The sequence below is a fragment of the Octopus sinensis genome, unplaced genomic scaffold (assembly GCF_006345805.1).
Source record: "Octopus sinensis unplaced genomic scaffold, ASM634580v1 Contig18805, whole genome shotgun sequence".
Classification (NCBI taxonomy): domain Eukaryota; kingdom Metazoa; phylum Mollusca; class Cephalopoda; order Octopoda; family Octopodidae; genus Octopus; species Octopus sinensis.
The window spans coordinates 4,483-17,343 of NW_021836041.1; the positions used below are offsets into that span (position 1 = coordinate 4,483).

General features: G+C 37.3%; 1 protein-coding gene across 1 annotated transcript; it reads left to right on the forward strand.

The window, feature by feature from the left end:
• Positions 1 to 4,820: 4,820 nt before the first annotated feature.
• LOC115231770 (carbonic anhydrase 14) lies at positions 4,821 to 11,948 on the forward strand (the record flags this gene model as incomplete). Its single annotated transcript, XM_029801717.2, has 5 exons — positions 4,821 to 4,966; positions 5,799 to 5,894; positions 9,389 to 9,455; positions 9,877 to 10,037; positions 11,476 to 11,948. Coding segments are annotated over 5 exons (830 nt in total), but the record flags the coding sequence as incomplete, so codon positions are not given.
• Positions 11,949 to 12,861: the final 913 nt, after the last annotated feature.

Below are 12,861 nucleotides of genomic sequence, written 5' to 3' on the forward strand. Positions count from 1 at the left end.
GAAGAAGTGGCTCAAAGAGCAGTCAACAGAGTTTTACGGGGCAGGGAAGTTTTCACTTCCTTATCACTGGCCTATCATCTCTTCGGCCCCATGTAAGAGGGTTTGAGAGGCAAACATTATTCCAGTGAAGAAGTGGCTCAAAGAGCAGCCAACAGAATTTTACGGGGCAGGGATACATGCTCTCATTCGAAGGTGGAACATTGCTATTGAGAGAAACGGTGACTATGTTGAGAAGTAGGGATATGATCCACAGAGGACCAGCTTCATTTTGATGTATGATACATGTTCCTGTGTTGGTAATTATACCTGTCCTAAACAAAATGGCATTACTTTTTGACTCACCCTCATATTTTACCCACAACAGACATGTTTCCACAGAAAGCTGGTGACAAACAACTTTGCCTGTACGACAAGAGTACATGCACATGTATACACACGTGACAGGGTTTTGTCTGACAGGGGCTATAGTAGAAGACACTTGCTTGAGGTGTTGTGCAGGGGACCTGAACCTAAGATCATGTAATTTCAAAGAAAACTTCTTAACCCACACAGCCACACCTACACCTAGACCTAGACACACACACACACACACGTGCGTATATCACTTCAGACCTCACGACTGACATAAAGTGAATTTCCATCAGTAACCGTCATTGCTAAAACAAAATCCAATATCACTAGGCAGGTCCAACACCAACGCCAGTGCAAACACAGACAATGCCTGACCAAACACCACTGCCAACACCACCCTCACCACCACCACCAATACCAACAACAACAACAACATCATCATCATCATCATCATCATCATCATCATCATCATCATCATCATCATCATCATCAGCAGCAGCAGCAGCAGCAGCAGCAGCAGCAGCAGCAGCGTTGGCCATCAACAAGTTATGAGTCGGATCCATTAACAACCTATAACTTATATAATATAATCAGTCTTCATAGAAAGCTAAATAGTGCGGAAGAAGAAATAAAAGCGGAATGAGAGACAGAGAGAGGGAGAGGGAGGGAGGGAGGGAGGGAGAGAAAGGAGAGAGCTAAAGAAGGAGAGAGAGAGAGAGGTGGGAGGGGGAGAGGGAGAGAGAAAGGGTGAGAGGTGAATGGAAAAATTGAAGAGTGTATGTGATGGGCAGACAACTGAGGGCAGAGGCTAGGTAAACCTATTGAAAAGAAATCTCTCACCGTTTCAATGTAAAGTGTGAATTCTATGTTGTTGTTGTTGTTGTTGCTCCAACAATCGGCCACTGTCGTCGCCCTCCTCCTCCTACTCCCACCTACCCTTCTAGTTTTTCAATATTTATTTCATTTATTTATTTATTTATTTGTTTATTCATTCGCTAGTTTAGAAAAAGTCGGTGTGAATAGGTGAGTTGGGGGGGGTTGATTTATTGGTGGCTACGCACACACACACACTATGTTGAGCATACACACACAAATACATGCACACACACACACAGAGGGTCAAATACACATAATCACACATGCATTTATACACACACATATTGTATATATATATATGTAAACGTGTGTGTATATGTATGTGCATATATATACACACACACACATATATATATATACAAAAAGACACATATACACACACACATATACATACAAACACACATGCACATATACACACACATATTCATACAAACACACATACACATATACACACACACATACACATATATATAAACACATACATATATATATATATATACATACACACACATTGTATGTATATGTGTGTGTATGTATATATGTATATATATATACACACACACATATACACATATATAGACACACATACACACACACATATATGTATATACATACACACACGTCCTCATTCATACACTCATACAAAAATACTGGTAAATATTTACACACACACACTATACAATCACCTATCTGTCTGTCTTTCTTTCTGTATATCGCACACACAAACACACACACACACACACATTATAAAGCGTATTTTAGAATTGGTCAAAGAAAAGAGAAAGACCACGGAGGTGGACGTTGAGGGGGGTGTAGTATATTAAAAATCAACTAAAGAATTTCGATGTTTGGACATTTTGCTTCAAGTCTCAATAAATTCTAAAGAATTATTCTAAAAGAGACTTTTCACCATTATTTCCATAGACTGTATTGTGCCTAGGAAGTGGAAACTATTGCCATTTCCATAGACCCTTATTGTCTTCAGAGTCGCTGAGTCCCAGACTCACTTTGATCAGACGTAATTCTGGCTCTAAACATCCTGTCTTTTTATTAAAATATTCAACAGCTTTTTCTGGTGTATCTGTCTTTTATTTATGACAAAGGGGTGTGATATAATCCTTTCTATACCATAACCTGCCTGAAACTGTTCCCTTGGTTCTATGATACAAAATCTCTATTTCAAAATTATCTAAATTAAAACCCTTCCATCAAAATTAGATGTAATTTAAATTTCAGACACTAGCTTAATAATCATAATAGCTGTTTTACCGAATTCTTCATTATCTTCAAAACTGGAACAAAGGCAGTATATTTTAACATAAATATGGGTTCCTAACAAAACAACGCACACCAGATAATCCCAAGTTATATAATGCAAATTCCCCGTTTTAAAATTATCTACATTCAAGCCTTATCAAAATTTCACATTAATTTAAATTCCAAATACCAGCTTAAACTGACAGTTAATTTACTAAATTTTTCATTATTTTCCTAAATTAATTGCAACAAAGTCAGTGTATTTTAACATAAATTTGGTAACAAAAAGATTAGAGATTTGGCTGCTATTTCTAACATGATAAATGACCATACAGTAGCTCTGCCTCCTTGGCTCAATAAGGCCTCTTCAATGACCCAATAAGGCCCTTTAGTAACTCAATAAGGCTCTTTTAAAGGCTCACTAAGGCCTCTTCAATGGCCAAATAAGGCCCTTTAGTAACTCAATAAGGCTCTTTTAAAGGCTCACTAAGGCCTCTTCAATGGCCAAATAAGGCCCTTTAGTAACTCAATAAGGCTCTTTTAAAGGCTCAATAAGGCCTCTTCAATGACCCAATAAGACCCTTTAGTAACTCAAAAAGGCTCTTTTAAATGCTCAATAAGGCCTCTTCAATGGCCAAATAAGGCCCTTTTAATAGCTCAATAAGGCCCTTTTAATGGCTCAATAAGGCACCCCACCCCCTGTCACTATTGATTCGGTAAGGTTTCCTCAATGACTTAATGAATATTGGTGATAAGGAGAAGGCGCTAGTAGACACAGCTGCCAAAGATCCGTTAAATCAAAATGAAGTGTCTCAGAAAAATAAAGAATATATCATTTAATGTGTTTCTTGATGTTATGTGTCTTGAAATTCAATGGAACGATCACAGTTGGATTGGCTGTGATCATAGATCTACTCAACTGCAGCCGACCTAAGGCTGGAAAACAACCTTTTGCTTTTCTATCTAGTCAGGTATAGCTTAGCTGTCACTCATAAATGCAAATGACCTAGTTGCTTGTGTCATCCTTACACTGAGTGTTTTAGGTACCTCTGTTGCCAAGGTAGACATACACACCCTGTTAGCTCTCTCTCACCTTTGACCCACCAGAATATAGAAGATGTCACTACAGGAGAGAGGGAGGGAGGGAAGGAGGGAGAGAGTTGTATCAGCACTGAAGTTATTTGTGACATTCTGTTGATTGAAAATATAGATAGTACACATAGAGGTGTGGCTGAGTGGGAAGTTTGTTTCCCAACCATATGGTTCCAGGTTCAATCCCACTGCATGGCTCACCTTGGGCAAGAGTTTTCTATTATAGTCAACCAAAGCTTTGTGAGTGAATTTAGGGGGCAATGAGCCTCAGGTAGGCTATGACCTAGACCTTTGACATTATGTCATGCTTGAGAAGAAGACCCATCAAGCACTCACTACACTCTCGGAGTGGTCGGCATTAGGAAGGGCATCCAGCCATAGAATACCATGCCAAATCAGACTGGAGTCTGGTACAGCCTTCCAGCATGCTAGTCATGGTCAAACTGTCCAAACAATTTGGTAGATGGAAACTGAAAAAAGCTCGCCGTATATATGTATATATATATGTGTGTGTGTGTGTGTGTGTGTGTGTGTATGTATATGTTTGTCCCCACCCCCAACATCACTTCGCAACTGATGCTGGTGTGTTTACGTCCCTGTAACTTAGCAGTTCAGCAAAAGAGACCGATAGAATAAGTACTAGGCTTACAAAGAATAAGTCCTGGGGTCGATTTGATTGACTAAAGGTGGAGCTCCAGCATGGCCACAGTCAAATGACTGAAACAAGTAAAAGAGTAAAACAGAGTTAACTCTTACCCCGAAATTGCTGGCACTGTGCCAAAATTTGAAACCATTATCATTACTATCGTTGTTGTTGTTGTTGTTATTCTACCAAGGTCAGTTTTATCTTTCTTCTCCCTAAGCTTGATAAAATAAAACACTAATCAAATACCGGAATGAGTTTCGTTGACTAAACACCCTTCCAGAAATTTCAGCCCTTTTACCTAATATCTCTTCCTTGAGTGGCCCTGGTTGAAGGTTTCCTTGCATCAGAAGAACCCCTTTATTCTTGTAATCACATATTTTGTATTCTATGTTTACTTCTCAGAATTTCTTCCCGCTTTTTTCCTCACTTACCATTTTCTAAATCACCCCCCAGACATACACACACAAATCGGAATTTATCCTTGTAATGTTCCCCTCCCAACTCATCAGGTTCCTCTGTTGCAAATCGGAGAAAATAAAACTGTTGCTGTTATTTATCCATATTTATTATTTATTATTTTATTTATTTGTTCTTGCAGTGAAAATCAAAACAATTGGTAAATTCTACATAGCCAATGGTGGTTTAGCAAATCCTTACAAGATCGACCATTTGCATCTGCACTGGGGCGTCAAAAACAACAATGGAACTGAACACTACATTAATTCGCAATCGTTTACAATGGAGGTTAGTAAAATATATATTAACCCTTTAGTATTTAAACCAGCCATATCCGGCCAAAATAGCTAATCTGTTTTATGTTCAAACTGACCAGATCCAGGCCCTCACACCTACCCTACAATGTTTTTCTACATTAAGTAATTACACCATCAAGATCTTGAAGATATGAGATAATGCATGATTAATTCAAATCAATGGGAATCAATAGGCATTATGTTTGATAGAATAATCTGAACATTAAAGGGTTAAAGACCAAATCTGTTCCATAAACATCATCAACTTATAATAATTCTGCTTGTCCGTGTGTTACTTGACGGATAGAAAGCCAGGTAGACAGACAGGTAGGTAATTGGAGGTGATTTCACTTTCTGTAGCTGTAGGTACCACAGCAGTGTGCCCACCACGTTTGGGACAGTGTTGTTAATACACACACAGATATCTATTTCTTTACTACCCACAAGGGGCTAAACACAGAGGGGACGAACAAGGACAGACAAACGAATTAAGTCGATTATATCAACCCCAGTGCGTGACTGGTACTTATTTAATCGACCCCGGAAGGATGAAAGGCAAAGTCGACCGTGGCGGAATTTGAACTCCGAACGTAGCGGCAGATGAAATACTGCTAAGCATTTCGCCCGGCATGCTAATGTTTCTGCCAGCTCGCTGCCTCTCTACACACACAGATATCCTGGATCACAACCAGAGAAGGATGACACTCGACTGGCACCCCGTCATTAAAAAGGACACAAACACACAAATACACACATATGAGACAAGCTTTTGTTCTGACTCTACTAATCAACTACTCATTAATTTCATTTATTTAATTTTCCAGCTGCACATTGTTTCGTATGATGTGAAAAAATATGACACCGTTCAGAAAGCCGCCTCACAACCCATGGGTTTGGCTGTACTCGGAGTCCTGTTCAAGGTAACAAAGATTTTATTTCTCCCACACCTGTTCTTGTTTTTCAGTTTACTCCTTCATCTCTTCGAATATCTTACATTACTGCATCTCTAATCTAAGAAGTTTTATGGAACTTCTTTCCATAAATTCACAACACATCATATACAAGAATTACTTTCATATCTTCACAAATGTATGCCTTTAAACTAGCAGCCAAATATGAAGAATCAACATTCAACCTTTTTACACCTATACACACACACACACATACACACATATATATATATATATATACATACACAAACACAGTCACATATCTACATATGTATATTCTCATCCAAAATGGTGATGAATGCCAAAGTTCCCATGTGATACACTTGAACAATTGTAACAATCTCACTTCACATGAAACCAATGGTAGCCTTGTTAACCCACAAACAATGAAAAGCTATCCATGAATGCAGTGCTGGATGGTCATTTTCATTTCTCAACATAAGCACATGTGTATGTACACATGTGTGTGTCTGTGTGTGTGTGTGTGTGTGTGTGGCAGGCTTCTTCCAGTTTCTATCAAGCAAATCTATTCACAAGGCATTGGTCAGCTCTATAGAAGTGCTGTGCAGAGAGATCGAAGCCAAAACTGCTTGGGTGGGAGCCAAACTTCTTCAGCGTACAACCATGCCTGCACCTTATATGTAAGACATACCGATGATGATGATGGTGATGGTGGTGATGATAACGATGATGATGATGACGGTGATGCTGAAACTAAGAATAAATAGAAAGTGAGGCTCTCGTTATATTCAATAGCAGTCACTAATGAACTGCAGCTGAAAAGAACGACTTATAAAACCCCCAAAGAAATTTAATTGACCTAACGAGATCGTTGACATGCAACACATCTTAAATGAAATTTCTTGCATTTTTTTTTCCCTTCTTTCTGATGGAAAGAACTTTTAGTTTTAGTTTCTCTTTTAACATTTTGTTGTTGTTGTTGTTGTTATCGTTGTTGTTGTTGTTGTTTCTTAACTTTACTTCATCTCCTTGACTATGTTTTCTTCCTTTTCAAACCTTTGTTTGCTTGTTGTTGTTGTTGTTGTTGTTGCTGTTGTTATTTTGGTTGCCTTTGTTTCCTTTTTTTTCCCCAACTTTTTACTCCTCCTCCTCCTCCTCCTCTCCACCTCCCCCACATTTCATCCCCCACTTAGTCCAAACACCTTCTTCCTCCTCTTCTTCGCCTTATTCCACCTCAACCTCCATTTCATGAATGAAAAAGTTTTCTTTCTCTTTCCCAAAGTTACAGAATTGAAAGAGAAAAAATGCAATAAAGTAACTTTTTTTCTAGTGATGACAATGAATGACGATGATGACGATGATGACGATGACAATAACGATGATGATGATGACAATGATAACGATAATGATGATCATGAAGACAATGATGATGATGATGATAATAACGATGATAATGATGATGATGACGATGATGATGAGGATGATGATGATGACGATAACGATGATGATGATGACAATAATGATGATCATGAAGACAATGATGATGATGATGATGATGATGATGATAATAATGATGATGATGATGACGATGATGAGGACGATGATGATGATGATGATTGATTACAATGGTGGTAGTGATGATAGTGTAGATGATGTTGTTGTTGGTGGTGGTTGTGATGATGATGATGGTGGTGGTAGCAGCAATGCAAGTAATGGTGATGTTAGTAGAAACAACATTAAAATCATGGAAATGGAGAGAGAGAGAGAGAGAGAGAGAGAGAAAGAAAGAGAGAAAGGGGGAGGGAGCAGAAGTGATGACAGTGGCGGGGGGTGGCGGTGGTGGTTGTTGGTATAAAAATGTGTGGTCGGTCATGTTGAAAATATCAAAACATTTTTTTTTTGTTTTTCTCTCTTGTGTCTTTTGTAATTTAAAAATTTTAAGATCATATAAAAAAACCCAAAAAACATCTTTGATATAATAAAAAAAAAAAAATAATACAAAAAATGACCTTAAAAAAAAAGTTATCAATAAATATATAATAAGTAAAAGTAAGAAAAAGTTTTGCAAACTGTAAATATGTCTTGAAAGATTTTGAAGATCAACAGAGTCTTTCATCTCTCTCTCTCCTCTGGGGTCATTAACAAAGGTTAGACCGAAAACATCCCTCCCCCAAAATCTGTGGTTTTTTGTTAAATTAAGAACTCATCAACAGAATTGATAGAGAAGTGAATAAAATGACTTATGTTGTTCACTTGGAGTGCTTTAATTTCTGGGTTCAAATTACAGTGAGGTCAGCTTTCACTTTCCTGCTCCTTGGTTTGATAGAATTTATGTACCTATTTCTTTATTGCCCACAAGGGGCTAAACACAGAGGGGACAAACAAGGACAGACATAGGTATTAAGTCGATAACATCGACCACAGTGCGTAACTGGTACTTAATTTATCGACCCCGAAAGGATGAAAGGCAAAGTCGACCTCGGCGGAATTTGAACTCACAACGTAATGGCAGATGAAATACCTATTTCTTTATTACCCACAAGGGGCTAAACATAGAGGGGACAAACAAGGGCAGACATAGGCATTAAGTCGATTACATCGACCCCAGTGCGTTACTGGTACTTAATTTATCGACCCCGAAAGGATGAAAGGCAAAGTCGACCTCGGCAGAATTTGAACTCACAACATAACGCAGACGAAATACCGCTAAGCATTTTGCCCGGCGTGCTAACGTTTCTACCAACTCACCGCCTTACTAGAATTTATGTACCAAGAAAATAATGGGACTCATCTAAATCTTTCGCTTCTAAACTGGCGGATTCCAGCCAAAATATTCCATATGTCTAGGGAGGGTCATTATGCCAGTATAATACACACACACACACTGGTTCAAATTCATTCCTGAAACTGGTCAGGTCCAGCCTCTCACACATACCAATCAATGTCATTCTAAAAATAATCAATCACATCATCAAAATCTTGAAGCTATGGGATAATTGCATGGCTAATTAAAAACAATATGAATAAATGAACATTAAATTTGACAAAATAATCTGAACACTAAAGAATTAAAGGATTAATTAATCTCTTCAGAGATTATGGAGAGGAAACTTAGGGCAAACTTTGGACTGTAACAGATCTAAATAAATGGTTAAGCATCGTGGCCATATGTACATTAATACCAGACTTTGTGTGTTTGTGTTATTGTTTTCTCGTCTTGGCACCGTGCGGTAGTTGTAAGCAAGTGTCACCAACATACAAGTGGTGTCCTTTCTTTACAATAATCTATGAAAACATGTCTGGTCACGGGAAGTTGTCACTCAACATGGAAACAGGTGGCGGGTTGGTGACAGGAAGAGCACCTGGTCACTGCGAATTCACTTTGAGCAAATTCCATCCAACCCATGCAAGCATGGAAACATGGAAGTAAAAATGATGATGATGATGATGATGATGATATACCTTTGGATTCAATTCTTTATTTTTCCATTTCGTTTTTTTAGGAGTCAGATATTGATAATCCTGCGCTGAACCTGATTGTTGACAACCTTGAAGCCATGCAGCAACCTGGTGAGTGGATGAAGTGTTTAACCCTTTAGCATTTAAACCGGCCATATCCGGCCAAAAGTATTCTGCCTGTTTTACGTTCAAACTGACCAGATCCAGGCTCTCACACCTACCCTACAATGTTATTCTACATTAAGTAATTGCACCATCAAGATCTTGAAGATATGAGATAATGCATGATTAATTCAAATCAATGTGAATCAATAAGCATTATGTTTGATAGAATAATCTGAACACTAAAGGGTTAAACAAATCCTTTTTTTCTCTTACAGCAAACATCATTGTCTAGGTGTAAGTGAGAATGTATCTGTGCGTCTATTTGAAAGAATCTACATCTCTATGTGTGTGCGTGTGTGTGTGTGTATTTATGTAAAATGGATCCCTTATCCAAAGAGAATGTACATAATTTGTTATTTAACCACAGGACATCCAAAAGTAAATCTGGAGGCGAAATCGCTGAGGATGTTTCTACCACAAGACATTTCAAGATATTATCGATACAATGGTTCCTTGACGACCCCTGCATGCTACGAATCAGTAATTTGGACAATATTTGAGGAATACAACTTTATATCGAAGAAACAAGTAAGTTTTATTCAGTTCATTTTCTTACTTTTAAACATTAAGAATTGCAAATGGATGATTCCGACACATACACTATTACTCTTTTACTCTTTTACTTGTTTCAGTCATTTGACTGCGGCCATGCTGGAGCACCGCATTTTAGTCGAGCAAATCGACCCCCAGGACTTATTCTTTGTAAGCCTAGTACTTATTCGATCGGTCTCTTTTGCCGAACCGCTAAGTTACGGGGACGTAAACACACCAGCATTGGTTGTCAAGGGATGTTGGGGGAACAAACACAGACACACACACACACATATATACATATGCTCTTTTACTCTTTTACTTGTTTCAGTCATTTGACTGTGGCCATGCTGGAGCATCGCCTATAGTCGAGCAACTCGACCCCGGGACTTATTCTTTTGTAAGTCTAGTACTTATTCAATCGGTCTCTTTTGCCGAACCGCTAAGTTACAGGGACATAAACACAACAGCATCAGTTGTCAAGCAATGCTAGGGGGCCAAACACAGACACATACATATATATACATATATACAACAGGCTTCTTTCAGTTTCCGTCTACCAAATCCACTCACAAGGCTTTGGTCGGCCCGAGGCTATAGAAGAAGACACTTGCCCAAGGTTCCATGCAGTGGGACTGAACCCAGAACTATGTGGTTGGTAAGCAAGCTACTTACCACAGAGCGACTCCTGTGCCTATATATATATATTATTAATTGAAGTGTACAGCATTATATATCCATTATGACTGATCTTACCTGTCAGTTTCACACTGGAAGTTCAAAGGAGTGTTAGATAACAGTCTGATTGCCTGCTCTGAAGAGCGCAGGGTTACATAATCAGACTGTTACCTACCACTCCATTGAACCCCTAGTGCAATAGTTCATGAACTATTCTATAGATATTTAGGCGTGGGAGTGGCTGTGTGGTAAGTAGCTTGCTGACCAACCACATGGTTCTGGGTTCAGTCCCACTGTGTGGCATCTTGGGCAAGTGTCTTCTGCTATAGCCCCGGGCTGACCAATGCTTTGTGAGTGGATTTGGTAGACGGAAACTGAAAGAAGCCTGTCATATATATGTATATATATATATATGTGTATGTGTGTGTATATGTTTGTGAGTCTGTGTTTGTCCCCCTAGCATTGCTTGACAACTGATGCTGGTGTGTTTACGTCCCCATCACTTAGTGGTTCAGCAAAAGAGACCGATAGAATAAGTACTGGGCTTACAAAGAATAAGTCCCGGGGTCGATTTGCTCGACTAAAAGCGGTGCTCCGGCATGGCCGCAGTCAAATGACTGAAACAAGTAAAAGAGTAAAGAGTAAAGAGTATATTGATTGGATGTATATACCTGACCGAAATATGAAAAAATAAGTGGAAAACCTTTTACTTCCTTTGCAAAAATTTTGCTTATTTTAATTTTCGTTTCTCTTGAAGATGCAGAAAATACGTGACCTGTTTTATGTCTACGATGCTGCAGAGGAACAGGAAAGATTAAACAGAGCAAAGAATAACGGCACTGAATCAACTACAGAAACCCCAAGTGCTACTCTTGCAGGAGAGGGTAACACAACAGACATTAATGATTTGTTTCGGAAATACAGATTCGAAATGGTGAACAACTTCAGACCAGTTCAAGATCTAAATGACCGTACTGTCCTACGCAGCTTTAAAGAGCTCAGAAAACAATCACCAATAAAAACTAATCCGGGAAATAGTACAACCAGTATCAATGCTCTAGTTCACCCTTGGGTTACATTCTTTCTGTTATTCCTCTATCTGTGGGCCTTGGTGTGAATTCAAAGAAGATGGAAGAAGAATCAGTGAAGATAAATAAACAAATGTGGGTTTCGTTGTTTACTGCTGAATTCGGAAAAAACTTAGGAAGAATTAAGATGTTTCTTTTTAACTAAAAAAAAAAAAAATTTCTCACTAACAAACTGCCCTCACGTCTCTTCTTTCACTAACATATATTACATATATATATGTGTATATAAATTTATACCTACACACATACATACATACATATATATATGTATACACATATGTATGTATGTGTGTGTGTGTGAGTATGTATAAATTTATATATATGTAAATATGTATATATTGCATATGTAAATATATATAATATATGCATATGTAAATATTATATATATATGTATATATGTAAATATATATATATGCATATGTAATATATATATATATGCATATGTAAATATATATATATATATATATGCATATATGTATATATATATGTATATATATATATATATATATATATATATATATATATATATATATATAGATATATAGATATATATATATATATATGTTATATATATATATATATATATACATATATATTTATATATGCATATAGAAATATATACATATATATATGTGCATATGTAAAGATGTATATATATATATGTGCATATGTGAAAATATATATATATATGCATATGTATATGTAAATATACATATGTATGCACATAATTACGCATATGTATAGTTATGTAAGTATATATGTGTGTGTGTGTGTGTGTGTGTGTGTGTGTGTATCTCACTATATATAATCATGTGTGTATGTATGTCTATATGTGTGTGTGTGTGTGTACATAGTCACACACACAACCACAAATACCGATTAATACGTAAGTGGATGTTGGCACGTATGTGTATGATACATCATGTGCAATGATTTCAAAAGGCAATTTTATAAAACTATATCTTCAAATAATAACAATACTAATACTACTACTACTACTACTACTACTACTAATAATAAATAATAATTAATAACATTACAAGACATAGGTATTA